The sequence below is a fragment of the Nanorana parkeri genome, unplaced genomic scaffold (genome assembly GCF_000935625.1).
Source record: "Nanorana parkeri isolate BGI_ZX_2015 unplaced genomic scaffold, ASM93562v1 scaffold840, whole genome shotgun sequence".
Lineage (NCBI taxonomy): Eukaryota > Metazoa > Chordata > Amphibia > Anura > Dicroglossidae > Nanorana > Nanorana parkeri.
The window spans coordinates 120306-147734 of NW_017307108.1; the positions used below are offsets into that span (position 1 = coordinate 120306).

General features: G+C 41.9%; 1 protein-coding gene across 1 annotated transcript in view; it reads left to right on the forward strand.

The window, feature by feature from the left end:
• LARS2 (leucyl-tRNA synthetase 2, mitochondrial) overlaps positions 1-27429 on the forward strand; it is a 146180-nt gene that overhangs the window by 21188 nt on the left and 97563 nt on the right. Inside the window, exons 5-6 of the mRNA XM_018565390.1 lie at positions 5104-5195; positions 19250-19310. Of these exons, the coding sequence (XP_018420892.1) occupies positions 5104-5195; positions 19250-19310 (153 nt within the window). The remainder of the gene's footprint in view (positions 1-5103; positions 5196-19249; positions 19311-27429) is intronic.

Here is a 27429-nt window from a genome sequence, read left to right on the forward strand (position 1 = left end):
AAGGACTGTTTGCCGAAAAGGTAAGTATAGCCGGGGGGTGGGGGGTTTTGGGAGAGATGGGGGCCAGATTTGATTGGGTAATTCCATTTTCCCATATTACCTGGGAAAGTGAACTTGCCCTTTAATGCACATTGCGCGTGTGGGAGAGTTCTGCTGCCTCGCTACCACAATATGGCACAGTGAAATGGCAGCAGCACACAACGCACACACACAATGTCCTATGTGTGCGTTTATTTACATGCAGATGGCGGGGGCAGCAGGTTTGGTTTTCATTTTTTTTATTTTATAATTTACATTTTCACCTTTTTTTTTATATATAATTAATTATTTTTTACTTTTTCATAACTTTTTTTAATTTTTATTATTTTTTACTTCTTTTTCCCCCACCTAATTTTATTCCTATCACATAAGGATTTAAAATCCTCTAAGTGATAGTTTGGAGGTGACAGGTTCCCTTTATGGTTCCTGACAGCTGAGACAGGTGGCGCTGTGTGGACAGAATCGCCGCTTCTCGTTTCATACAAGTGATCATATCACTTGAAAACGAGTGGCGGCTCCACACTGTACACTTAGCTCTGCTTGTCCGGAGCGGGGCTAAGTGTACAAAAAAACGACTCGACCGGCGCCTGAAACTGCATGTCCCGGGTGTCAGGCGATAGGAATTCCATACCCCTGTGGCTACAGGAACCTGTCCAGAGGGTATCAATAAATGGCTCTTTTTCAGATTGGGCTAGGTTCATGCTATTCAACCTGTTTATTAACGATATCGGGGAGTGCTGAATAGCCATGTTTCCGTGTTTGCTGATGATACTAAAATCAGGAGGGTAATAGACACGGAATTAGACACTACATTACAGGAGGACCTGGATAAAATAGGTGAGTAGGCAACTACATGGCAGATGAGGTTTAATGTCGATAAATGTAAAGTAATGCACTTTGTAGTTAGAAATAGGCAAGCGGATTACACATTAATGGAAACTCCACTAGGGAAGTCAGAAATGGAAAAAGATTTGGGGGTCATAGTAGACCACAGATTGAATAACAGCTTGCAATGCCAGGCTGCGGTAAACAAAGCCAGCAGAGTACTGTCTTGTATTAAAAAGGGAATGCACTGTAGAGACAAATCTATAATTATGCCACTTTGTAGATCGCTGGTTCGACCTCATCTGGTGTATGCGGTTCAGTTTTGGTCACCAATCCACAGAAAGGATGTCCTTGAGCTGGAAAGAGTCCAGAGAAGGGCAACCAGACTAATTAAGGGGATGGAGGATCAAAGCTATGAGGCAAGCTTACTAAATTTAAACATGTTCATGCTGGATGTAAGCACATTAAGGGGGGATATGATTCTGATGTACAAGATGTTCAACGGGGATAGCAACATCAGCAATAAACATTTTACGGTAAACTCCAAAACAAAGACCACCACCTAAAATTGGTGGAGAAAAGATTTCAGCACAAGGGGCGTGGGGGGTTCTTCTCAGTTAGAGCGGTTAGGGTCTGGAACTCGCTGCCACAAGCAGTGATTTCAGCTGTGAGTGTGGAATCATTCAAAAAACGTTTGGACGATTTCCTCAGAACTGTAACATACAGGGGTACAGGTACACATAAGAATAAGATCACACATGAACTCATACACTTGTAGATGCACATGCATACACGCAATAGGTTGGACTTGATGGACCTGTGTCTTTATTCAACCTCAAATACTATGTTACTATGTTATGTTAGTTCCTGGCTTTGGCTCCCTTTACAGCGGAGTCTATTTCCTTTGGCTCGCTGCTCTTATGGACTTTGTTTAAAGGAACTTAAAACACATGTAAACCCTAACAACACACTTCGCTTTTTTGCTTCCTTTTGGTCTATTCGATATACCATTGGAATTGTTTTGTTATGTCTGTTTGATAAGTGCAATTAAATACCTGTTGACTTTACCATAACTCCAGTAAGGTTCTAAGTTCCTGTAGTCTCTGCGATGTTATCTCAAGCAGTGTTATCAGCCCTGCCCAGTTTCCCTCTGCGAGGAGACGTGTTCGGTAGTTCGTCTGTGGAGCCAGCAGCCTAGGGATACAATAATACTTTTACATAGATAAAATAGTGTTGTCACCTTAGGGCAGAAAGTGCGTTACTGTCAGGATCAGTGGGTGAAAATAAAGGAAATGTTTTAGTCTGAAAAAAGACAACTAATGCAGCCACCACATCTAAGAACTGGTAAACTTACATTTTTGTTTAGGTCTGGTGGGTTGACCTGGGAACTCAAGTCTTGAGAGCTCTACCAGAGTCCATGAGCGACATAAAAAGCCAGTGGGCCATGCAACTCATTAGCATCAAGCAAAAACTGGTGGGCAGATGTCATAATTAGCGGTATATGATATATGGGCATCTGTTTATACCCTCAAAGTACACTTTCTTCCAAGATGTTTTCCCACTTTACTGAGGATGGGAACTTTTTATTTATATCAACTTATCAATGAGTTTTGCTTATGTCGTCCAATTTTATACCAAATTCCAGTCATATTTGATGGAGATTAAGCAGCTCAGAGACCGCACTGTGACCTTTAAGCTGATTTGGTGAAGAGGGATTTAACAAAACAGAAATAGCTTCATTTTGTTACTCTTCCTAAGAGCCAGCAAAAAAAAAAAAATTAAGAAATTGCTTCATTACATAATCTTTGCTGGCATGGTCAGCAAGGTGAAGGATTTGCAGTTCTTTTGTTATAGCATAAAACTAACAAGCCAGGAATGAATAGTTCTCAGATGGTCGCTGGTAATGCTTTCAAACAGTCTTGAGCATTTGGGATTATAAAAGAGAAAATAAAAGCTAAAATAGCTACCGTGTTCAAATACAATGAGATAAAGTGTTGTCAGCTCTTCCAGATAAATTTAGCCTAAAGCACTGTAAACTTTCAGATTGTGGTCGTTTATTATCTGTGTCAGAGCTATCAAACTGGCTGCCGCAACAGATTTGTTATGTGATTTTTTTGCATCCCATGGAATCTGTTTTGCATATGTAAATTATGTGTTAAGCAATTCCTTCTGTCCAGTCCCCATACGCACACCTACAGAAGACCTTTCTTATATGTTATGGAGATGAGGAGGTGTTCTGTAGTGCAGCAGAGAACTGGCCAGGGCCGACAACACTTTTGGGGATTTCAAGGCAGCAGAGGCAGGGTTGTCAGCTTACCACAGGAAGTTAGGAGCTCACTGGATTTCTAGCAGGACCAACAAGTATTTTTCTGTACTTGCAGTAAAGTACAAAAAAATATTTTAACTTATCCTTCACTCCCCAGGCAGGCAACACTCTCCTATTCCCTCCAACACTCTGGGTTGTGGGTGGGCCCTCTGTATTCTCACTTACACTGCAAGACTGCTGGTGCTGCATTGTTCATGATGATGGCGGAGTGCCGAAGAGAAGTGGCTTCGGGGTACTAGTTGTATGGCGAGGGTAACTAAAAGTGCTTAATATTGGTACCCTAGGCAAAAGCGAGCATTTAAAGTGGTATTAAACTCTCAAACTTTTTTCAATAATGAATCCAGATCAAAGAAATATACATTGCCCAGCAAAGTATTTCTTTATATTTTTGCTCAAGCCCTTGCAGTCATCATGATTCTGAACAGCTTGCTCCAACTCTCTCTGCTTAGCGTCCATGAACGTCCTACCCAGTAGAAGATCACAAGGGACAGCACAGTCTTCAGCAGCTGTCCATCTACTAGCTTGGAGAGAGGAGCAGGGAACGGAGGAGTGACTTTCATTGCCAAACCTACTAACATACAGACGGGTGGCTCCTTAGGACCCTGCAAGGGAAAGGAACCACCCTAAAATAGGATATTAGGGCCAGTGCTCAGGGGACCAGCTGATTCTGCAGGAAATTAGACCTTTTCAACATTAAAAGAGAACTATGGGGTCAGTGTTTTTCCCCATAGTTCTCCTAAGTGTCACGGGAGGACATAAACTAGCGTCCTCCCGTGACCCAAAGCTCAGGATATCGCGAGCTATAGCTTGCGGTATACTGAGACCGCCTCAGCCAGGACGGATCCCGACATTACTGTCGAGATCCACCCAGCTGCGAGAGTGACACCTGGCTCTGCCTATCTAGAGGCAGAACCAGCTGTACCCGCCCCCTCCCTGTCCGTTCCGCCAGTCAGAGCTGGAGGAGGGGAGGGGGGAATCTCTGCAGGGAGTCGTGACTGACAGTCACCGCTCTCTGCAGGAAGATGATCGAAAAGTGAGTGAGCAACAGTATGTGTTCATTCACTTATATTGAGCCGTCGTGTGACAGTTTCATTGTCACATGTCGGCTCGAACTAATGAGGTTGAGTGATTTTCACTCACCTCATAGTTCTCCTTTTAAGGAGCAGCATGCTAGGTAAGTAATTTAATCAGCTTAAAAACCTTTTGCCTTTATCACTTTAACTTGCAGGGAGGAGGGAGCCCCTGTGCAATGGTAGTTTTTTAATTTCCCCAGAGTTCAGCTTTAAGTCCTTTGCGCTACATAATTTGAGCCCATATTATATTGAATTAACGAGTTAACGGAGAGTTGTATTCTTTTTATTAAACATTTAGGACAGTAAAGATATTAGGGTTGTTTTTCTGTCTTATCAAATGGAAGCAAATATTGATCTTGTTAAGCAAAGTAGTCTTGTCTATAATCACTAATTTAGTTTAGTTGAGAATATCGGTTGTTTTGTATGTGCAAGGAAGCCCAGCTGGCGTCTGGTTTCACTAAACTAGATTTGTGTTTGTGTGCAAGCCATGACATCACCTGCCCTTTTCAAACGGGTGACAAAATTGGTGCTTGGAAGACAGCAGAACCTGTCACAGACAAAAAAGAACCTTACAGCTTAGTAATGTTTTATTAAAGCATAATACCGTTCTTTATATATGAAGTAGAAGAGTTCACGCTTTTTTTTATTATAAATTATTTCTTTAGAGCTTATTGCCATGACAACACCAAAGGCAGTTGACTTTGTAAATGTTCTAATTTATTCAGTTGAAATTGTGTGTGAAGTTCTGTTTTATAGTGTTTTATAATGTTTCCTTCTTATGCATGTACTGTATATGCCACTTGGTGAGAAAGTGTAATATGCCTTTTCCGTATTGTTCAGGTCATTAACCCAATGGGCTGGGATGCATTTGGGCTACCTGCAGAAAACGCAGCCATTGAGCGTGGTTTAAGTCCGGACACTTGGACTCAAAGGTAAGGACCATCTCTGTTATTGTCTAGCCATAGATGTGAAATAGTCAGACATGCAAGTGCAATCCTAACCCAGTCCCTATTGCAAACAGCTCTGCAAGCGTGCATATTTTTGCATTAGTATGAAACATCAGGAAAATACCACATGATGGACACTAGACAGAGCTGAGGACCATAGGAAATATGTATTCATTTCCTGTCCTCCTCAGCTCCATGTAGGCCATAATTCAATATTTTCCTGATCTTACATTTGACCTGGAAATAAACTATGCTAATAACATTAGTTTTTGCCTCAATTCGCAATTGTTTATGAATACACCCCCATGTGGAGGTGAGAAACCTAAGGGAAATATATACACTGTTTACAATGTTGCCAGTCATTGCCTCACAGTGTGTATTCTTTTTTGTTATTTTCTCTCCCTGTCTGAACAAAATGTCAGCCTAGTGTCAGGCTATAAAGCTCCCTATGGAGGCTAAATTGTCACCTTCATTAACTCAGACCTGACATTCAGTCCAGTCTCCCTAATGAGATTGAACCTGTCAGTTAACAAAGCTTTTAAATTTGTATCATGTAATCATTTGTTATATGACAATTTGAGTGTCTATTATCAGCGCTGACACTTCTGCTCTGACAATGAGAACGCAAAGAAAAAAATCCAGTAATCCCTGGAAAATGTGTTAAGGAGAAGACTAATGTTCAGCTCTTACCTTCCCATTAAAGTAGATTTTATAATAAAGGAATGGTGTAGGTTGCCATTGCTGAGCTCTCCTTTTGGGAACATCCATTCCCTTACTACCATGCTGATTCGTTGGCTTCAATGCTGTGTCATACATAGAAAAAAGGAATGCTGGCATTTCTCTCACATTCAATTATAGCGTGCTTGTTTTAAGTCTGTTAGTTGAAAGTAGTAAAGCCAGACACATGCAGAAAACAAACATTTTTCAAAGGAGGCCATCAACGACCGCTCCTGTATTTCTTCCAGGACAGGTTCCCTTTAACACAGACCACCAAGATCAGCTGTTTTGGAGACCTCTGTCTTTTTTTAGGCAAGCAGCAAATTGGCACAGCTTCAGCCTCAAAGACTCAGGATTTCTATTAAGATGGAGCCTGTCAGCGGATCATTATGTCAGCTCAGTAGTTTGCAGATTGTTTTTGAGCAGGTGGAACAAAGTCTGTGTCAGTCCACATATTTTAGACACCACCCAGTCTTAAATGGAATGTAAACCCTAACCATAAACTATTCTTTGCTACCTTTTGATCTGTGGTGGGTTAAAAGCTTTAGTTATATCAGTTCAAGTACAAAAAAAGACTTGTTGATTGTGTCAGAAATTCAGACCTCTCCTGTATCTTCTGCATACTTCCTGTGTTATCACAAAGAGTCTAATTAGCCCTCATAGTTGTCTAGGACTACAGAATATTTGGTGTCTGTGCTGTGGAGAATAGGATATGGGGAGGGTTTGAGTTGTTTGGCAAAAGACAAATGGGTAGGGTGAAGATGCCAACTGCGACCATAGTGTGCTGTGACCAGATTGAATATGGTGGTGCTAGTAGTAACAATCACAGATGGCACCGTGTATATCCGCAGAAGCAAATAATAAAAAGTCACCAGTGCTCAGTACTTGAAGATGCAAAAGTACTCGCGATTATTGAGTGCCACATTAGTCAAAAAAAGCCAATGTTTTGGGGGCAAGCAGGGTCTCTTCCTCAAGGCAACATAGTGACCATTAGTGGTCAGGGTTATTTGCAACTGGGCAGGGCTAAGACCACTCACTTTACAAAAATACTGTGTGTTGTCAGCCCACACCAGGAATTAGGAGCTAGGGGTACTTCTGCAGGATCAACAGGTATTTTTGTGCACTTGCAGAATCTTTAAAGGGACTTTTTACAGTTTGTAGTAGTATTGGCGTGCAGCTGAAGCCCAAACTTTTTTTTAGCTTTGGATAGATTGTAGTGAAATTGGAACACCTGTCAGACTTTGTTGTTTGTGTCCCCGATAGGGGGATGCATCCTATTTGTCTAAGTGACCTTTATCAGTGAACGTAAAAGAAAATCTTACATTTTGCCAGAACAGGCAGAGATGTCGTCCATTAGGGACACTAGTTCAGGTGACCTTGCTGACTACCAGGGATTTCCCTCACTTTAAGGGCTTTCCTCTATTTTCTACAACTTCCCATTGTGGTTATCAGAAAGGAAGTGAATAGAAGTCTCTCCAATGGGACACAGATGGCAAAAAAAAAGAAGAAGCTGACAGAGGTTTTTACACTAACTTACTCTATCAAAACCTAAAGTTTTGGCTTCAGTTTTACTTAAAGGAGAACTATGAGGTGAGTGCTTTTCACTCACCTCATAGTTCTAGCCGACCTGTGACAATGAAACTGTCACAGGTCGGCTCGGTAGATTGTAAATTGAGCAAACACATACCGGCGCTCGCTCACTTCTCGATAGATAGGCAGAGCCAGCTGTCACTCACGCAGCTGGGCGGATCCAGACATAATTGTCGGGATCCGTTTCAGCTGCGGCGTCTCAGTTTACCGCGAGCTGTAGCTCGCGGTATACTGCGGCGTCTCAGTATGCCGCGAGCTTTAGCTCACGGTATGCTGAGCTTAGGGTGACGGGAGGACGCTAGTTTGTGTCCTCCCGCTACCCTTAGGAGAACTCTGGGGAAAAGCCCTAAACCCATAGTTCTCCTTTAAGTTGTCAGAACATTGTTGCTGTGGGACTACCCCTGCAGTGCAAGGGTTAACTGCTCATTTTTTCTCAAAAAAGGGAATTAAAAAAAATATATATTCACCTGGTCCTCGTTCCTAAATGGTTGCTAGACCAGTCCCCACAGCCTCTTTTCCCATGGGCTTTGGCGGTCTAAGGACCTGTGATTTCATCACATCTAATGCAGTACATTCACTTGCATTAGATGTGAGGAGGCTGAGGGACATACTACAGCCGGAGCAGAGGGCGACAGAGGTGAGTGGTCGTCGCCGCAGGACTGAGGATCAGGTGAGTATATGTTCTTTATTTTGGCCCGTAGACAAGGGGTGGGCAACTCCAGCCCTCCAACTGTGCTTTAGCTACAAATCCCAACATGCCTCTGGGAGTCATGCCTGTAACTTTCAGTCTTGCAATGCGTCATGGGAGTTGTAGTTCCACAACAGCTGGCGGGCCGGAGTTGCCCACCCTTGCCCTAGACCAAAACGAGCAGTTATTTAAGTACAAGTGGGTACCTGCTCACAATAGCCCTGAATTGATATTTTACTCCCAGTTCATATGATAATAATCAACACATCGATGGTCTGCCCCTGATTTTTCCACATGATTGAATTTAAGTCATCACATCTGCATTTCCGATTGGCTTTTCAGACATTTGCAGACCTTTTCAGCATTTCGGATTGGATTCTCAGAAATTCAGACTCTAGACTGTTTTTTTTATAGACTCAACAAATCATGACAGATTACATTTCAAGTACTGTTAAGATAATTAGTTTTCCTTTTGTAATTTGCTTTATGTAACATGGCAATTTGTAGTCTGCGGAGTTGTAAACATTTACACGTTTTGCTTATAGAGCAAAAGTAATTATATCTTACTGTCAAAATTCTATTATTATCTAGTTTATTTACAGTCTTGAAGATGAAATATTCTGCTCCAGTAATTGCTTCTCTGGGTAAAATTGTATTCTGTTTTTATGTGAAGTTGTGTTTTAAAGTATGTGTCATGTGACCTTACCACGAAAGCTGCAGCCTTGAGAACAACACACAAAGCATAGAACTAAATGCAAGAGCAAGTATTCGGTCTAAATTGTGTATCGTTTTTTTTCAGACTTCTTTATTTTCTTGCTAGACAACATCTTTAAAGCGAACCCAACAGCCAAAGTGGAGCATACCCCTGGCCTGCACACATTTCTCCCCATATGACCAATATCTAGTCACAGTCTTAATGGCTGTTCATGTAGCTCAAAGCTTTTTCCTGAGCGGACTAGTGTCCGCTGTGGGTGGGTCGGTGGTTTTGGTGGTGCTTTGTGCTGTTTCAGCGCTGTTCAAGGGCACTGTTAATATTTTTTTTGTGTTTTAACTTTGTTGAAGTGTAACATAATGACACTTCATTAACCCCTTTGTGACAGGAGATGTACACTGTCAATGTATGAACCCGTTCTCTTGTAGTCCCTTTACAGAATGTAAGCAATAAAGAAGTAGGCTTCCCATGAATACTAACCTCTGCGTGACGGGAGATGTACACTGTACGTCCCCGTCACTAAGTGGTCAAATGACTGCTCACGTACACTGTTCGCGATCAGGTATTTGGGTTTCTGTAATGCCGGTAACCGCTGAGAATCTTAAAGTGACATTAAACCCTCAGATTTTTTTAACATAAACCAATACTGTAATGTGTGCCTTACTGTAATCCATGGTTGTTTCCCTTCTCTTTGCTGCTCTTCCTTTTAAATCCTCATGTCTTCTCATGCTTGGGGAGAACTTCCCTTTGCAGCTCAGGGCCTCTTCCTGTAGTGCTGGCTCAGGTTGCAAACCTACAGACAGACACCATGTATCCATTTCAGAGACAAGGCAGTCTGCTGCAAAACAGAAGTTCTGCCCCAGCATGAGAACAGATACAGATTTAAAAGGAAGAGCAGCAAAGAGAAGGGAAACTACCATGGATTACAGTAAGGCACACATTACAGTATTGTTTTATGTTAAAAAATCTGAGGGTTTAATATCACTTTAAGCTTTTTCTGACACCCAATCCCTTTTAGGAATCGGGTGCTTGACCGTGATAGCAGTGCGGTATTTACCGCACTTGCTGTCACTGTTTGACAGCCGGTACAGATCGGGAAATCCTGATGTGTGCTGGCTTTTTGCTACAATGTTTCTGCATAGAAACCTTTAGCTATATGTTTCTATGTTCAAACCATGTTTTAGCCTTCTGATCGTTCTGGGAATGACCAGAAGCCTTTAGTGACCTCTGATCCTGAAATACTACGGGATCAGCATATAAGGATCAGTGTCACTAAGGCTAACATTGGCTGATCCTAAGTTTGCAGCAGCCTAATAATAATAAAAATTTAATTAAATTATCAAGCAGTCATAGTGAGATTCATTCACAATGATTGCTACCTAAGGGATTAATTTTTTTATTGAACCTTCTCAACGTTGATGTTCAATGTATGTCGCTGTCACTGAGTGTGACACTTGTTGACAATGACATTTTATGCCAGGTGACCACTATTAGCTATTAGAGAAAAAAAATCAAAACTGGGGATAAGGTGTTTTCGTTACGTGTTTTCCTAATTTTTGTTAATGTTTTATTCATCCTAAGTGAGGTCTTAGGCCCACATATGTGATATAAATATATAGCACTCAGGGCTGTGGAATTCCCGACGCTCGGGACATGCAGTTTCGGGCACCGGGCGAGTATTTTTGTTTACATTTAGCCCTGCTCCAGACAAGCATAGCTAAATGTACAGCGTGGGGCCGCCGCTCGTTTTTATACAAGTGATCTGATTAGATCACTTGTATGAAAGGATCGGCGGCTATTGTGTCCGGTCACCGCCGCCGTGACCACGGCACACAAACTCACCATAGAGCCCGAAGAGCAGACGAAGAACGGACATTCTTCGTCTGCTCTGTGTGCTCACTGAGACCGTGGCGCTGTGATCACAGCGCCACCTGTCTCAGCCGTCAGATACTGCACAGAACATCTGTTCTGTGTTGGAGGGCAGGTTCCATAGAGAGAACCTGTCACCTCCTAACTATCACATAGGAATTTTTAAGCCCTATGTGATAGGAATAAAATTGGACATTGTGTGTGTGCGTTGAGTGCTGCCGCCATTCCACTGTGTGCCATATTGTGGTAGCCAAGCAGCAGAACTCTCCTAAGCGCACAATGTGCATTAAAGGAGAACTATGGGGTCAGTGTTTTTCACACATTGTTCTCCTAAGGGTCACGGGAGGACATAAACTAGCGTCCCCCCGTGACCCAAAGCTCAGTATACCGCGAGCTACAGCTCACTATATACTGAGACCGCCGCACCCAAAACGGATCCTGACATTACTGTCGAGATCCACCCAGCTGCGTGATTGACAGCTGGCTCTGACTATCTAGAGGCAGAGCCAGCTGTACCCGCCCCTCCGCCGTTCGTTCCTCCACTCAGTACTGGAGGATCAGAGCGGGGAATCCCTGCAGGGAGCCGTGAGTGACAGTTACGGCTCTCTGCAGGGACAGGATCGAGAAGTGAGCGAGCTACGGTATGTGTTCTCTCACTCCCTGATCTATAGAGCCGACGTGTGACAGTTTCATTGTCACACGTCATCTCGAACTATGAGGCTCAGTGAAAATCACTCACCCCATAGTTCTCCTTTAAAGAGCAAGCTCACTTTCCCTAGTAATATGGGAAAATGGAATTACCCAATCAAATCTGGCCCGGCCTCTCCCAGAACCCAACTCCCCCACCACGCTGACCAATGAGAAGCACTATTTAGCACAGTCAAATACAGCTTTGGTTAGGGATGCACCAATACAGAATATTTGGGCAAGTACTTGTACTCGCCCAAATGCTCCGATATCTTCCCCAATACTGGAACTTCTGGTCAGCGGAAGATTTCCTCTGACCGGCAGTGCCGTAGGGGAACATGGAGCCAGCTTCCTGTGCAATCAGGAAGCGGGGCAGCGACTAATGACCCGCCCACGGTTTCCTGATTGGCTGGGAAGCCTTCTTCCCGGCCCATCAGTCCATTACTTACTGCCCGGTTTTCTGATTGGCTGGCTCGATGCTGATTGGCTGGGAAGCCGGTTTCCTGGCCAATCACAATCAAGCCGGCCAAACAACATGGAGTCAGCTTCCCTGGCAAAGAGGAAGCTGGGTAACATGTAATTACCTGCTGCCCAGCTTCCTGATGGCATGGAGCAGGCTTCCCGGGCAAACAGAAGCACCGATACTCGGTATCGGCGAGTACCGAAAGCAAAATATCAGTGCTTGTACTCGATACCCAAAAACCTATATCGGTGCATCCCTAGTTTTGATTAAAACTATTTTTTTGTATTGGGACAAGTAGATTGTCATGAGGGACAAGTAGATTCGGCCCCCGCTTTAGCCCTTGGACAAGTAGTTTTTAAAAAAAATTCCACACCCCTGAGCCCTATCTGTCTAAAAAAACAATATATAATATTTGTGGGTGCACTTAGTAAGAAAGTATATAACTGCTGTGGAAGAATCACACAGTAAAAATGTAAAACGTGATTAATGAACAGAAACTTAAAACAAGCCCAGTCATGAAGGGGTTAAAGGGGGTCTATGTTAAAAAATAAATAAAAGTAAATATGTATTTCTATATTGATTTTCCATAAGTCCCACTCCTAATATTCACATTGATCTAGTATGTATGCATGAAACTCAGTCATCTATTTTCCTTCCAATGCTCATAAACATTTTGTTCAGATCAGTCACTTGGAATGGAATCCCAGACATATTGAACAGATTTTTTTGTGTGTAGCACATGTGCAGTACAATATGTATGATTTTTTTCCCCAAACAAAAATCGCATTCACATTGAAAATTTTGTTCAGATAAGAAATTAAAAAAATGTTCCATCCTGCTCCTTCAATTTTCCTCGTCACTTTATTTGAAAACCTATCTTGCTTAGAAAATCGAACAATTGTTACAAAAGCGAATGTTTTCAAATTAAATGCTCCAGGTTTATGGGCAGTTATAACCTGGTCTGAACCTTTGATATTTTTATTTAGTGATGGAGCTTTCCCATCCCACCCCACACATTTCTACTGGCCAGTAATGTAGCTCATCACAGTAATAGGTCTAAATGAATGTGTAGGGAGTGTGGACATTGGACCACAAAGGGGGCAAGAAAGCTGCTGTAGGTATGTGTAGGCACTTCTAGGTTCTTGTACATTAGACCTGCTTAAGCAACAGAGTTACTTTAGTAGTAAATGAACTTGGAGTTGGTAAATCTTAGAACACCAATGGCATATCATCTGCTTTGTGCCAGGGTAACAGTCTCTTTCCATTTTTAGTCTGCCTGGTGTTAATAGTCACTGTCCCCACTAGTGTCTTCCTGAAAGTTCTAGGGCCCCCTGCATGCATGTCCCCAGTCTCCAACAACTCCTACAGCATGTTTGTAGTCTCCAACAACTTCTATAACATGCACCCAGTCTCCAACACCTCCTACAGCATGTTTGTAGTCTCCAACATCTCTTATAGCATGTCCCCAGTCTCCAACATCTCTTAAAGCATGTCCTCAGTCTCCCAACAACTTTTATAGTATGTCCCCGTCTCCCAGCAAGTCTTATAGCATGTCCCCCGCCTCCCAACAACTCTTATAGCATGTCCCCAGTCTCCAACAACTCTTATAGCATGTCACCAGTCTCCAACAACTCTTATAGCATGTTCCCTGTCTCCAACAACTCTTATAGCATGTCACCAGTCTCCAACAACTCTTATAGATTGTCCCCAGTCTTCAACAACTCTTATAGCTTGTCCCCAGTCTTCAACAACTCTTTAGCATGTTCCTAGTCTCTAACAACCCTTACAGCATGTCCCCACTCTCCAACAACTCTTATAGCTTGTTCACAGTTTCTGACAATGCCTACAGCGTGTTTGCAGTCTCTGACCATCTTGTGTAGTATTTCTGCTGTCTCTAATCATTTCCTGTTGCATGTCTGCGGTTTGACAGTATGACAGCTTTCTGTAACATTACATTCACCAAAAATGTGCAGCCCTTTAGGGATATCTGGGGCCACAATTGAGGCCCAATATATCAAGATGGTCGACCACCACAGCTGTAGAGCTACAAGTCTCAGAATGACTGAAACATCATGCCCCCCAAATCCCTGGACTGGCAGCCACATCCTGGCCACACTCCCCAGGCTGATAACCACTTTTTAGAATCAAACAAATGACCTCATTTATCAAGAACAATGTATTTTTTTTGTTATAAATGTATTCAATACCTCCTCCCTCATATGATACTTTGACAATCTATAAGTAACATGCAGTGAGTGTTAAAGCAATGCAACTACAAAGTAAATATTACAATTTACATCCAATTATGAGAATTTGTCTCGCGGATACTTGTATACAAGGAAGAAAAATACGTTTTCATAGCAATATTTTTCAAAGTTTATGTAAAGAACAAAATAACTTAGCCTGTGTGCTTACATTATATGTGCAAATAAGGTGATGTGTAGGGATGCACCGATACATGTAGGTGTTACTGAACTTTGGCAATAGAAACAGATTAAAATCAGGTCTTCTATGTGGCAAAGCTGTGTAAATCTCAAGACTATATGGACAGAAATACAAATGCGAACTCTCATAAATGTATTTCACATGTGTATTTAGCAATTTGCATGGAGTTAATTTTTAAACTCCAAAAGCATGAAAGTAGAATTTCATGGAGAGTCCTACCAACAAAAGCGTACACTAAAGAAAATGGTGTAATTAGGAGATAAGGAAAACCTGTCTGTTTTATAAAAGTATCACCAGTGTCTAAAGTGCATGCTTTTCTAAAAACAGTGACCAAATAGTCGTCCACTTTACATGGCCGATAATATTCGTGTCTGGATTTATCTCCAAATTAATTTTTTTTTCCCTCTGTAGACTTATTTGCTTGTCTCACAAAGGCGTGAAGCTTGTATACCACGGATGAGTGAAGCTACCAAAAATTGCAACTGGAAATAATTGCTTTTGTGTTAATGATTCTGAATAAATTATCTTTGTATTTGCTGAGTACCAGATGAAATCTTTTCCTTTTGTTTTTCTCCTTTTTATACCCAAGCTTGGTTTCAATTCAGGAAGCTGGGGAAGGGAGCTGCTTAGTGTATACATAGCAGGCAATCTTTTCTGGGGGCAGATTGAGACATTTGTGATTGCCATGCTCATCTCTTTTCTTAACATGCAGATTAGATAGAACATTATCTGAATACAGCGCTAAAGGAACAATGGAATATGACTCACGGTTACAGGATGCACAAGACACAGGTCACCTGCAATGCCCCTTTTTTGTGGAGGAATGTGTACTGTGGACAGTCTGAAAATATCCAGCTATCACAGCCATTGTGTCTTTGTTCTATGTACCTGCAGTATTTCAGAAAGGATTAAGAAACCAGCTCCATGTTTCTGAGTAAAAATGATTTATATGTACTGAATACATGTACAGGAAAGAGGCTATCCAAAGCAAAGCCTTCTGTCCTGAAATATTAACTTATTAATTCAACTCTTTCAACTTTTTGTTTAAAAGAATCTTTTACTGAAAGTCATATATAACATATTATTTCAAAAGCCCTTTAGAAGTCTCTGGCTTTCTGAGTTACAAATCAAGGATGCTTCAATTGAAGTCAGATAATGATACTGCAGCCATCAGCTTTAAGCTGACCATAGATGGTGCAAATTTCGGCTAGTTCTTGATAAACCGGACGAAATTCACACAGAGGGTGCCACTGTCGGCCTGCATCCCTCGATCAGCTGATCAAAGGAGTGATCAGAAAATCTTCAAACGAACAGAGTGGGCAGCCAATCAGCAGCCTGTTCAGATATTCAGACAGCGGCCTGCGGCCATTGATCATCGCTCGTAAGCATTGATGGAGGAATCCGTTATATTTTCTCCGTTCAGCCCACAGGTTGAACAAAGAAAATATTACAGTATATGGCCAGCTTTAGGCTGATTTTATATGGACAGCAGCCTCGACCACCCTCTGAAAAGAGATATGTAGCACCTCCCCGGCATTTCAGAGGCGCTGCCTCCTGAATGCTTTTTTCTTTTTGAATTCCAATGGGGAATTTCCATTGCAATACTGCGCCACAAGCGTGTACCTATGGCCCAGTCCCATTCATTACAATGGTCGCGTTTAACAAGCAGCACTGCCAGACGCAACATGCTGTATATTTTTTGCCACAGTGCAAAGCATTGGGACGCAGTGACCAGGGGGTAGTTAAACTGCAGATCATCCACCTGGTTTTGCTGTCCTCTTGACTTCCATAGGAACGAGGCCTTACAGCCCAGCAATAAGCATTCCTAGGAAAAGGCCAGCAAGAACGGCCTATTTTTTGTTAGGACCGGATAAAAATCATGGATGGTTTTTTTGGTTGTTTGTTTCTTTTTTTTAGTTAAATGAATTCCAGTCAACAAATGAAACGCCTCCTAGTTCAGTTTTTGCTTTATGTGTGTGCCACAAAACAACATAACCTGCCATTCACTGCCGCCAGCTCCAGGTCCACAACGGTGCTTTCCTGAACTTCCAGGTAGTGGAGAGCATGTCATAAGTGCTTCACATGCACATTGCATTAGGGACTGCGTAGGTGCCAACTGCTGAAATCACACACAGGGAGAAGAGGGGAAAGGAGAGTAGCTTGCCTTTAGGGCTGTCTCTTTCTATTGTCACAAGAAAACTTGTCCATAGTGCCAGCCAGAAGCGCGCACACATGGGTAGCTCCATGGGACCCTAGAAGGGAAAGCAGCTGCCCCAAGAGCAAACATCAGGACCAGCACCCAGGGACAAGCTCATTCTGCATGGAAATGAAGAGGGAATTCACGCAGGAGTATCACATAACTGTAACTGTCAAAAACATCTGAAATAACTTTTACAAATGTAAGCTTTAATATCACTTTAATGACAGTCACCTAATTTTTAGCACAGTGAACTCCACATGTTGCACAGGTACAAATCAGTTCAATTGCTCAGTGGCAGGCAGTTAAAATTGCCCATTTGCTGCAGCTGGGATCTCCAGTGGTACCAGACAACTGTGGCCACTAAAGCTGGCCATACACCTTACAATTATCTGCAGATTTTCTCTGGTCAGATGGAAAAAGTGCAACAGATTCCTCCATCTACTCTTAACTGTGTGGGTAGAGGAATCTCCCGCTGGGCCAAGCTTCAGTATCTTGCTAGTCGGCCCCGCTGGCTCTCAAAACACCTGAACAATGCCTGCATCCAATCAGACTGTTCAGGCATTATGGGAGCCAGCGGGGTAGACTAACAAGATAGTGGAGCTTGTCCCAGGTGGAGTTTACTCCATCCACACAGTTAAGTGTAGCTGGAGGAATCTGTTCCACCTTTTCCATCTGACCACAGAAAATCTTCAGATAATTGTAAGGTGTATGGGCACCTTTAAGCTGGCCATACACCTTACAACCATCGCACGACTTTCGCTGTGCGATGGTTGTGAGGTAATTAAAATCTCGTACGATCTGCCCATCTTGGACAGGCAGATCGTACTTGTGGTCATAGCAAGCCCTCCCCGCTGCACCTTAAGCCTGCTCCAAGCAATGACAGGCTAACCAGAGCCATAGCTGTTGCATGGATCTATTCAGACGTGTGAATAAGGCTTTACTTTTGGCCTTGGAATGTAAAAGAAGTCCTAAAGAGAAAGACACAACATCTGTAGGAGTAATAGAGTTTAGTTAGAAATCTAGATAAACCATGCAGATTGTCAGAAACGCTGATTAAGGCTATGATTTTTTTTTAAAGGTTATTTGGAATTGTGATGCGATATTCCAGATATTTTTACATTCCTTTTCCTTTAGGCTGCATGTAGAAACAATTTGGACCTTACTGGGTGCCACGGAATATGACTTCTGCTGTGTGAAGGCTGTTTATCAGATTATCTGGGAATTTACTGTGTCTGTTTTCTAGGGCTAGCGGTACATTATGAGAAACCCTCACTGTTTGTAATTCCATTTCATTCACCATACCTATTAATAATGTTTTAAAAATAGTTCTTACCTGTTTGTAGCAGGATTATGCATATGACTTCAAGCTATTCTGAGCAATGGGACAAATAGGAGTCAGTTACCCTTCAAAAACATACTCCAAGACTCCAGATCTATAAAAGAGTTGTAAAGTCTCATCATGTACAATCCTGTTATAACATCAGCATTGTAATAGGAATACATACTAGAGTTGTTTTTTATTTTGCAATCAAAGCTTACTTGAAAATATCCCTTTTTATGTAGTGAGTGCTGCCTTCTGTCTGCCCATCACTTTCCACAACTTTCTGGATTCCCAGTGTGCTTTGCATCTCTTTTTCCTGCCACTTGATGTGATGTAATCTTTGATTTTTTAATGGAAATTCAATGTAGAAATATATATATATATATTTTTCTGTTTTTTGGCCATAGATACCCTTAACCCCTTCACTACCACCGACATATGTCATACGGTGGTAGCAACGGGCCCCTTTAAACAGACTCCTGGCGGCTATCTGTTTACATTTGTAAATCCGACTGTTGGTTTTACAATGGAAGAGATTCCAGCGGCTCAGCTGCCGCCAGATCGCTTCCAGGGGCCAGAATAGTGCGGCTGCCTGACGCCCCCGCCTTATTTCCTGGGACTGGCATGTCGGGTGTCGGCAGGAAGCTGGGAAGGAGACCAGCAAACATACGATTGCATCACTTCCGGTCATGTAGCTGTCATTGCTCGGCTACAGAGCTCTGCACTCCAATAGCTTATTTAGAGTGGAAAGGTGACACTAGGGAACAATCTGATTGGATGCAGGCATTGTTCAGGTATTTTAAGAGCCAGCGGGGCCAACTTGCAAGATACTGAAGCTTGGCCCAGTGGGAGATTCCTCCATCCACATACGGTAGTTTAGCGTAGATGGAGGAATCTGTTGCACTTTTTCCATCTGACCATAGACAATCTGCAGGTAATCTATAGGTGTATGGCCAGTTTAAGATTTGAAAATGAAAAGGAGAAGGTTGATTGGTTGACATGCACAACTGCTCCAGATTTTGTCTGCTCCAGTTTTCATAAATTCCCATACAAGGCGTTTTGTAAATGGGCAAGTAGCAAGGAGGGGCCAGGATGTGACTAGAGCACTTCACTCATCAAGATTCATCCCCTGCTCCCTGCAGCATCTGGAAGCAAATCATTATGTGTAACGTGGTCTAACTAAGAGGGAACACGGTGGGACATTGAAAAATGTCACACTGTGGTTTGCATTTTATGAAAAACTCAAATAGCCAAAATGATAGAAATTACCTGTTTTTTTTTAATACCGTTAAAAGTAAGTGAAAAATTCAGTTTCAGTTACCCACCTAATTTATTTGTCTCTTGCAGTAATATTGAACACATGAGGCAACAGCTGGAAAAGATAGGCCTGTCATTTAGTTGGGATAGGGTAAGTGATTTTGTGTATGTTTCTTATCTTCATGCTGTAAGTAAATGTGATTTAAATTGGCCATGCACATACAATTGGATTTACCGAGCATATGTGTTTATGCCTATAAAGGTGGCTTATTTGGAAGGGTGGTAATAATCATTGTTCAACACATTATTTTACCCAATCCTTTTCTATTTTACTGAGATTGGTAAACTAGAGGGATTCTGGTCTTTAATCATTTAAATCAGTTTTCTGCTATTGTACAATCCATATACAGTAGATCCTAGGAAGGAGAGAGGGGAAAAGAGGAGCACACTCCAGATCGCTCTTACAGCTATCCAAACAGCCCAAGGGTTTGCTGATAAAACTTGAAAGATAAGAACACAGAGAAAAGAGCAATGCTCTGCCATAATACCTGGATGTGCAGAGCTCCGGTTCTCGGCTTAACGGAGTAGTGATACTGGTGCCGTGTGCTCCGTTTATCAGGAAGTCGGGCGTTGGATCATGGCCCGTCGCCCAGCTTCATGATTTCCTGGAAAGCCCGCGTTCTATTAAAAGAACACCGGCTTCACTTGCCAAGGCTGTCTGGCTTCCTGACCAATCAGGAAGCCGGGCGGCAGGTCATAAGGTGCCGTCCGGCTTTCTGATTGGTCAAGCGGGATCCGAGGAGAAAATGACAGATGAAGCCGAGGGGGGTGGAGGGAGCACTGTCATCCAGCGGTGAGGAAGAGTGGTGCCGCAGTAGGAGAGCAGAGACGCTGTCATCCTGTCAGTTTTAGGTTGACCGGGTCTCTGTGTGTGACCGAGTGGAGGATTGGTAAATATGTGTAATATTTACCGATCCTCTGTGTGCAGAGCAAACACTGGAACGATCAGATGAGCACTCCAATGTTTGTAAACAAATGGGGACACATAGTAGTATGTGCCCCCAGTTATGAATGAACAGGGAGTGCTTTACATCACTTCGTGTTCATTCATAAATTTCTGAATGGGTATTGGCACTCATTTTACCCATTCATAATTGGATGATAGTAAATATGGTTCTATCACCAGTTTCTGAATGAATGGGAAGCCTCTGTGCTGAATGTTTTCCGTTTATTTAGAACAGAGGCTGCAGAAAAAGAGATTTAGGACTCGGTGTCCTCAATTTATTTTTCTATTTCAAATGGGAAATGTCGGGAGTCTTTTTAGACCCCTGATACGCACGCGCACACATACTCACTCTTAGCGAATATGGCTCCAAGAAAAGCAGATGCATTGTCAGGGGGAGTGCTGTGATCTGTGAGAGGTCATAAATACCTGGAAGATTTACACTTTATTTGGCATGCATGCACTTAAAATGAAAAAATATATCTGATGTAAGTTCCAGTCTTGGGTTCCTTTTAGACGGGCTCCAAACAGACGTCTGGGATCAGGCCCGTCTGTCTGTTTTTCAGGCGGCCCTGATTGGATGCCCAATGTAAGTCTATGGGCAGCTGGATCTAAACAGACGAGTTACCGTTTACATCTGGTTGCCCGTGGTTGCCATAGCAGTGACATCTGTGCCGCTCCGATCAGGAGGGGATCTGTGAAAGGACAGTGCGAAAGGGGCCTTAGTCACCTTATCTTAAAGTAGAACAATGGCCTTCCGGTAGAAATGTTATAGTGTTGATTATATACGTGTAAATGTCAATAGGTATAATACAGCATACTTGTGCATAAACTTTGTACTGTGTATTCTGTGTTTGCTCTTTTCTATTAATGCTACCTATGTTGTGTGCTGTGCACATTGCTGCTTTCTGCTGTGTTATGTGTTCTGTGCTTTATGTGTTCTGTGTTGTGTATGTTGTGCGCTCAGTGCATACTGTGAATGATGTGTGTGTGTGCGCTGTGAAGCGGCCCACTCTCTTCACTTCGAGGGCATACAATCACTCCTGAGTTGGTTGACTCTTGGGGCACAAGATGTGACATCTTTCTATAGCTGAGTAATACTAATGTATTCCTAGTATTTTTTATGGGTTAAAATGCTGTATCAAAAGAAATGTGTTAGTTGGGCTATAACTGTGGAGGCTATATTGTTGATGCTATTGTGATCAACTATGCAGGCAAGGAAATGGCAGATCTCCAAGACCTGGGAAATTGTGTCTGACAGCCTAATCTAATGTATCCACTGAACATCTGTTCTTTGTATGATTCAAATTTAGGCTTTCCTAACCTCATCCCAAGTTGAACACTTTAATGCGTATATAGTAGGAAAGGGCAAAGCACTAACTAAAGTGCAGTAACCCACAGCAAGCAAATAGAATAAATATTTTACTTATCTTACTAAACCTAAATATGGATGCTGTGGGTGCACATAGTCATTACTTTAACACATAAGCCAGTTGTACTAGCCTTATACTAGGGAAGCACCAATACCATTTTTTTCCAGTACGAGTACCAATATCCTATACCTTTTCTTTTTTTTTTGTGTCATATGACAGTTTTGTTAAATACATTATATAGCAAAGCAGAATACTAGCTATAGAGTACTACAAATCTTAGCAATATATTATACAGCAATGCATAATACCATCAGCTATAGAGGACTGCAGATCTCAGCAATATAACCCCAATTGCCAAAAAGTTGGTACGTTGTGTAAAATCTACATAAAAACAGAATGCAATGATTTGCAAATCTCATAAACCCAAATTTTATTCACAATAGAAAATAGAAAACATATCAAATGTTTAAACTGAGAAAAAATAAGTTAATATTTAAATTGATGGCAGCAACACATCTCAAAAAACAGGGCCATGTTTACCACAGTGTACCATCCCCTCTTCATTTTATAACACTCTGTAAATGTCTGGGGGAGGAGACCAGTTGCTGGAGTTTTGGGAGAGGAATGTTGTCCCATTCTCGCCTGATCTAGGATTCTAACTGCTCAACATTCCTGGGTCTTTGTCGTATTTTCCGTTTCAATATGCGCCAAAATATTTTCAATTGGTGAAAGGTCTGGACTACAGGCAGGCCAGTTAAGCACCCGGACTCTTCTACTACGAAGCCATTCTGTTGTCCTAGATGCAGTGTGCGATTTTAGCATCGTCCTGCTGAAATATGCAAGGCCTTCCCTGAAAAAGACATTGTCTGGATAGGAGCATATGCTGCTCTAAAGCCTGGATATATTTTTCAGCATTGATGGTGCCTTTGATGGGCAAGCTGCCCATTACATAGGCACTAATGCACCCCCATACCATCAGAGATGCAGGCTTTTCAACTGAGCACTGTTAACAAGCTGGAAGGTCCCTCTCCTCTTTAGTCTGGAGGATGCGGCTCCCATGGTTTCCCAAAAGAATGTCAAATTTCGATTTGTCTGACCACAGAACAGTTTTCCACTTTGCAACTTTGAAAATCACTTTCATACTGCTGCTCGCTCACTTCTCGATCATCTCCCTGCAGAGAGCCGTAACTGTCAGTCACGGCTCCCTGCAGGGATTCCTCCCCCTCTGCTGAATGGAGGAATGGTTGGGGGAGGAGGCGGGTACAGCTGGCTCTGCCTCTAGATAGGCAGAGCCAGCTGTCAATAACGCAGCGGGGTCGAGATCCGGCAGTGGCGGTTTCAGTATACCGTGGCTGTAGCTTGCGATATACTGAGCTTTGGGTCATGGGAGGACGCTAGTATATGTCCTCCCTTGAAAAGTACCCTTATCCCATAGTTCTCTTTTAACCTGCATTTTTGGATGGCACGACTAACTGTGTTCACAGACAGTGATTTTTATAAGTATTCCTGAGCCCATGCAGTGATGCCCATCACAGAATCATGCCTGTTTTTAATGCAGTGCTATGTGAGGAACCGAAGATCACGAACACCAATATTGTTTTTCGGCCTTGTCCTTTGCGCACAGAGATTTCCCAGATTCTCATCTTCTCAAGATATTATGTACTGTAGATGATATATTTAAAGTCTTTGCAATTTTACGTTGAAGAACATTATTCTGAAATTGTTGGACAATTTTTAGATACAACTTTATACCCATTGATGAACCTCTGCCCATCTTTACTTGTGAGACTCTCTAAGATTCTATTTTTATACCCAATCATGTTACTGACCTGTTGTCAATTAACCTAATTAGTTGCAAAATGTTCTTCCAGCCCTCCCATGTTAGTACCACTTACCGTGCCAGCTTTTCATTGCCCTGTCCCAACTTTTTTGAGACGTGTTGCTACATTTTCTCAGTTTAAACATTTGATATGTTTTCTATTGTGAATAAAATGTTGGTTTATGTGATTTGCAAATCATTGCATTCTGTTCTATGTAGATTTTACACAGCGTCCCAACTTTTTTGGAATTGAGGTTGTACCTTATACAGCAATGCAGAATGGTACCAGCTATAGTGGAATACCAATCCCAGCAATATATTATACAGCAATGCAGAATAGCACTAGCTATGGAGGACTACAAATCCAAGCAAAACATTATACAGCAATATAGAATAATACCATCAGCTATAGAGGACTACAAATCCCAGCAATACATTATAACAATGCAGAATTGCACTGGGAATATAGGACTCCAAATCCCAGCTTTATATTATACAGCAATGCAGAATAATAGTGTAATAATAGTGTATATATATATATATTTTTGCTTTCCCTCTTTTGAGTCTGTGGAGTAGGTTTACTAATGCCCTCTATATATGCTGACAGTGGAAAACCGCCTCTATTGTTGGGATCCACCCTGCTGCCTGATTGATGGCTAACTCTGCCTCTCTAGAGCCAAACCCAGCTGTGCCCACCCCCTCCCCTGCCTGTCCCTCCATTGATTGCTGGAGGAACAGAAAGGGGAGTGGTGTCGCCGATCTCTGCAGGGAGCAAACCGTGAATTGAGTGATCAACGGTTACATGATCGTTGAGCTCTTGGTGTAGAGCTGGGGTGGGACAGCTTCAGTGTCCCACGCTGGCTCTAAGTATTGGGAAGATTACACAGGTCTGCGACTAAAAAGCTGTTTGATTATTTTCATCTAATTTCCATGTATTTTGGTGTGCTGAAAACAAATAAAATATTGAAAAAACTCCTAGACGTCATGATTTGCCACAACATGCAAATTTTCTTCAAATATATAATTTTTTTTAATGTTTTGTATTTTTTTTAATATTATGGGTTTTTAACCAAATTTAAAGTCCAAAGCAAGAGGAGCCTCACAAGGAAGATGAATCGAGTTTAGTGTGTGTAGGTGAGCTCATTTCAGTTCAACAAAGGATTTTCATGAAAATATTGTAATAAAACTTTAATTTTATAAGTCTATTTCCATTTATTTTGAGGTATTGCCTTATTTAACATAGTTACCTAAATTGTCAGGAAACGTAATGTCCTATGATAAAATGGAGGTCATTTTCGGATTCAGCGCACCAAAAACCAAGATTACGTGGAATAACCAAAACAGCTCTCGAAAAAAAGTTTTTTGCAGACCTGTGTTATATATTACTCTCCCAGTATTTCTCCTTTAAATATAGTATATATAGGTATATATATGCAAGTATATCATGTAGACCTGCAGCTAACGATTATTTTCAAAATCGATTAGTTAGCCGATTATTAAGTTCGATTAATCGGTTAATCGGATAAACAATAAAATAAAGTTTAAAAGTACTTTACCTAAAAAAAAAAAAAAAGAATGCATCTACCACATCTAAAGACAAATACTCAAAGTATCAAAGAGCATGGTAACAGCCAGAATAACAGTCGCAGAAGAAGATCAGCAGAAGCACATTACACACTACTAACATTATTTCAGCTAAGAACCTTGTCACCAGCCTAATAGTGAAGATAGGAAAGACACAACTGGCCTTGAGAGACTGAGAATGTAGGACAATTGGCTGTCTGTCGGAGCTAAGTAAGAGCTGGCAGCTTCTTACGCATAATGGTTAAGCAGCACTCTGCTATTGTTACATATTATACCTGCAGGCACCTTGTCGACGTACATAGTCCAGCACATTTACTTGATTGGTGAAATAGAGATACCTAAAGGGTCTACATTTTTCTAATCAAACAATCAAATGCTTTTGTGTGTTGGGGACTTGGAAAGAAACCTGCATTTTATGAGTTAAACCTTTGGACTGCCACATACTGTATGTTTCCCCTTTAATTCCCTTTACATAGCAACAGCCTTGCTGAAAGTGTAATTATTGTCCTCCGTGAATGTCACTTCTTACAATGGATCTGCAAGTGTGTAGGACAAATCCATCTTCTCTGAAGTACATCTTGCAAACCAGCAATTCTTCTAGCACAGCTTGATATCTGTAACATTCGAGTCACTCATACAATGCCATTGTATCTCAATGCTGTCTCTGCTGTTTACTTTATGTGACAGTAACACCAAGCAGAATCAGCTTATTGTATTCTCACAGGAGCGTGCAGCCTGGAACATACTGTCAGTACAAAGTATTTCTCCTGTTAAGTGTTCACATTACATTATGTGCCTGCCAGTCGAGATCCTCCTGTCACACATTGCAAGGAGAGATAGTTATCAGTCTGCATGTAAAGTGGTTGTCATCCTAACCTGGAGCATGGAATTGTGTGCTGGTGATTGGTAAATATGCAGCAACACTGTCAAACAGAGCAGATTTAATTAGGCTCATTCTTCCTAGATTGGCAAAACTTTTACTTAGACATATATATGCAAATGCCCGTCTTTATACAGTATACATCGGATAAAGAACAGATTTACTTGAAATGGGAAATTGAATTTAGCATTTTCCATTTCAGTGTATTTTGCATTAAATAGATCAGCATAAGTGACATGGTGGATCATAGAAGCTTCAGAAGGTATACATTTTTGAAAGGTTATTCTTAGATTAGATTGGCAGCAAAATATTGAATTGCCGTCAGGTGTACTGGTTGGATTGCCAAGATTTTCCATGATAGCAGATGACAGACATGGTACTTTCACATGTTCAGCTATATTTTATATTAGAAGATGATCTTGGATGAAGTGTATGCATGTATATCCTTGTCTCTCCATTCCACATTTGTAGCACCATTCAGCCATTACCATACACTTCCCCATCCACCATAATAGGGGATTCTGGAAGAGTGGGAAGATTTAGAAAGGAAGCCACTGGGTTGTTTTAAACACATTGGTGTTTTTAAAGATTAAAGTGACACTAAACTCAGGAGGTAAATCTTAAAAATGCATTCAAGTACCATAACAAAAACCCATTTCCGGTTCAACTTCAAGCTTTGGCCAGATGACCTCACATTCTCATCAAACACACGTTAATATGATGCAGAATGTGTTGTTGACTCGATAACTGTGAGCTGCCCAGGCCCTGAAGCAGCAAAGGAACCTCTAACCATAACATTGTCACCAATTTGCTTCACAGAGGTTCTTCTCCTGAGATACTGTCTTCGGTTTGCGGTAAACATGTCTACTCTTCCGGTGACCAAACAACTCTGTCTTTGATTGATCAGTCTTCAGCACATTCAGCAGCATTCTAGAAGGCCTGGTCTTTGCCTTTATGTTCAATGACAAACTGTAGTCTTGCTCTTATGGTTTTTTTTGGACAGCAAAGTCCTTTTCTTAAAGTATAATTAAGCCCTCTGTTTTTTTCATATATCTACTGCTAGCAAGCAGTAGATGTATGCAAAAAGTAAAAAAAAAAAAAGCTTTAGAAGTGGTTTAAACTTACCTGTGTCTTCCCCGCACACTACCGTCCGAAAATCTGGGGCGGGCGCATGCGCAGTTCAGATTTTCGGTCAGGAGACGGGGAGAGACACAAAGTAAGTCTATGGACGGCGTGCACCCGCATGCAGACAGTGTGGGACAGGAAGTGCCAGCAAGCACAGAGGTGTGAGCGCTGGATCGGACACCCGCAGCAGCGCTGGACAGAAGGCTGAAAACGACAGGAAAGAAGAACATCGGATTAAGAGACATAATTTAAGGTAAGTGCTAACATTAACATTGGGGGGAGGGAAATAAAACATATCCTTTAATGTCACTTTAACACACTTCCCATGCAGGTTGAATTGGTACAATCTCCTTGTGAATGTAGAGGCATTCACTTTGACCTCACTTTTGCAGTTCCTAGAGACTTTTAGCATCAAATGGTCAGCGCTTGGGCTGAATTTGCTGGGCCGGCCAGTTGTAGACAAATTACCAGTTGTCTGAAATCTAC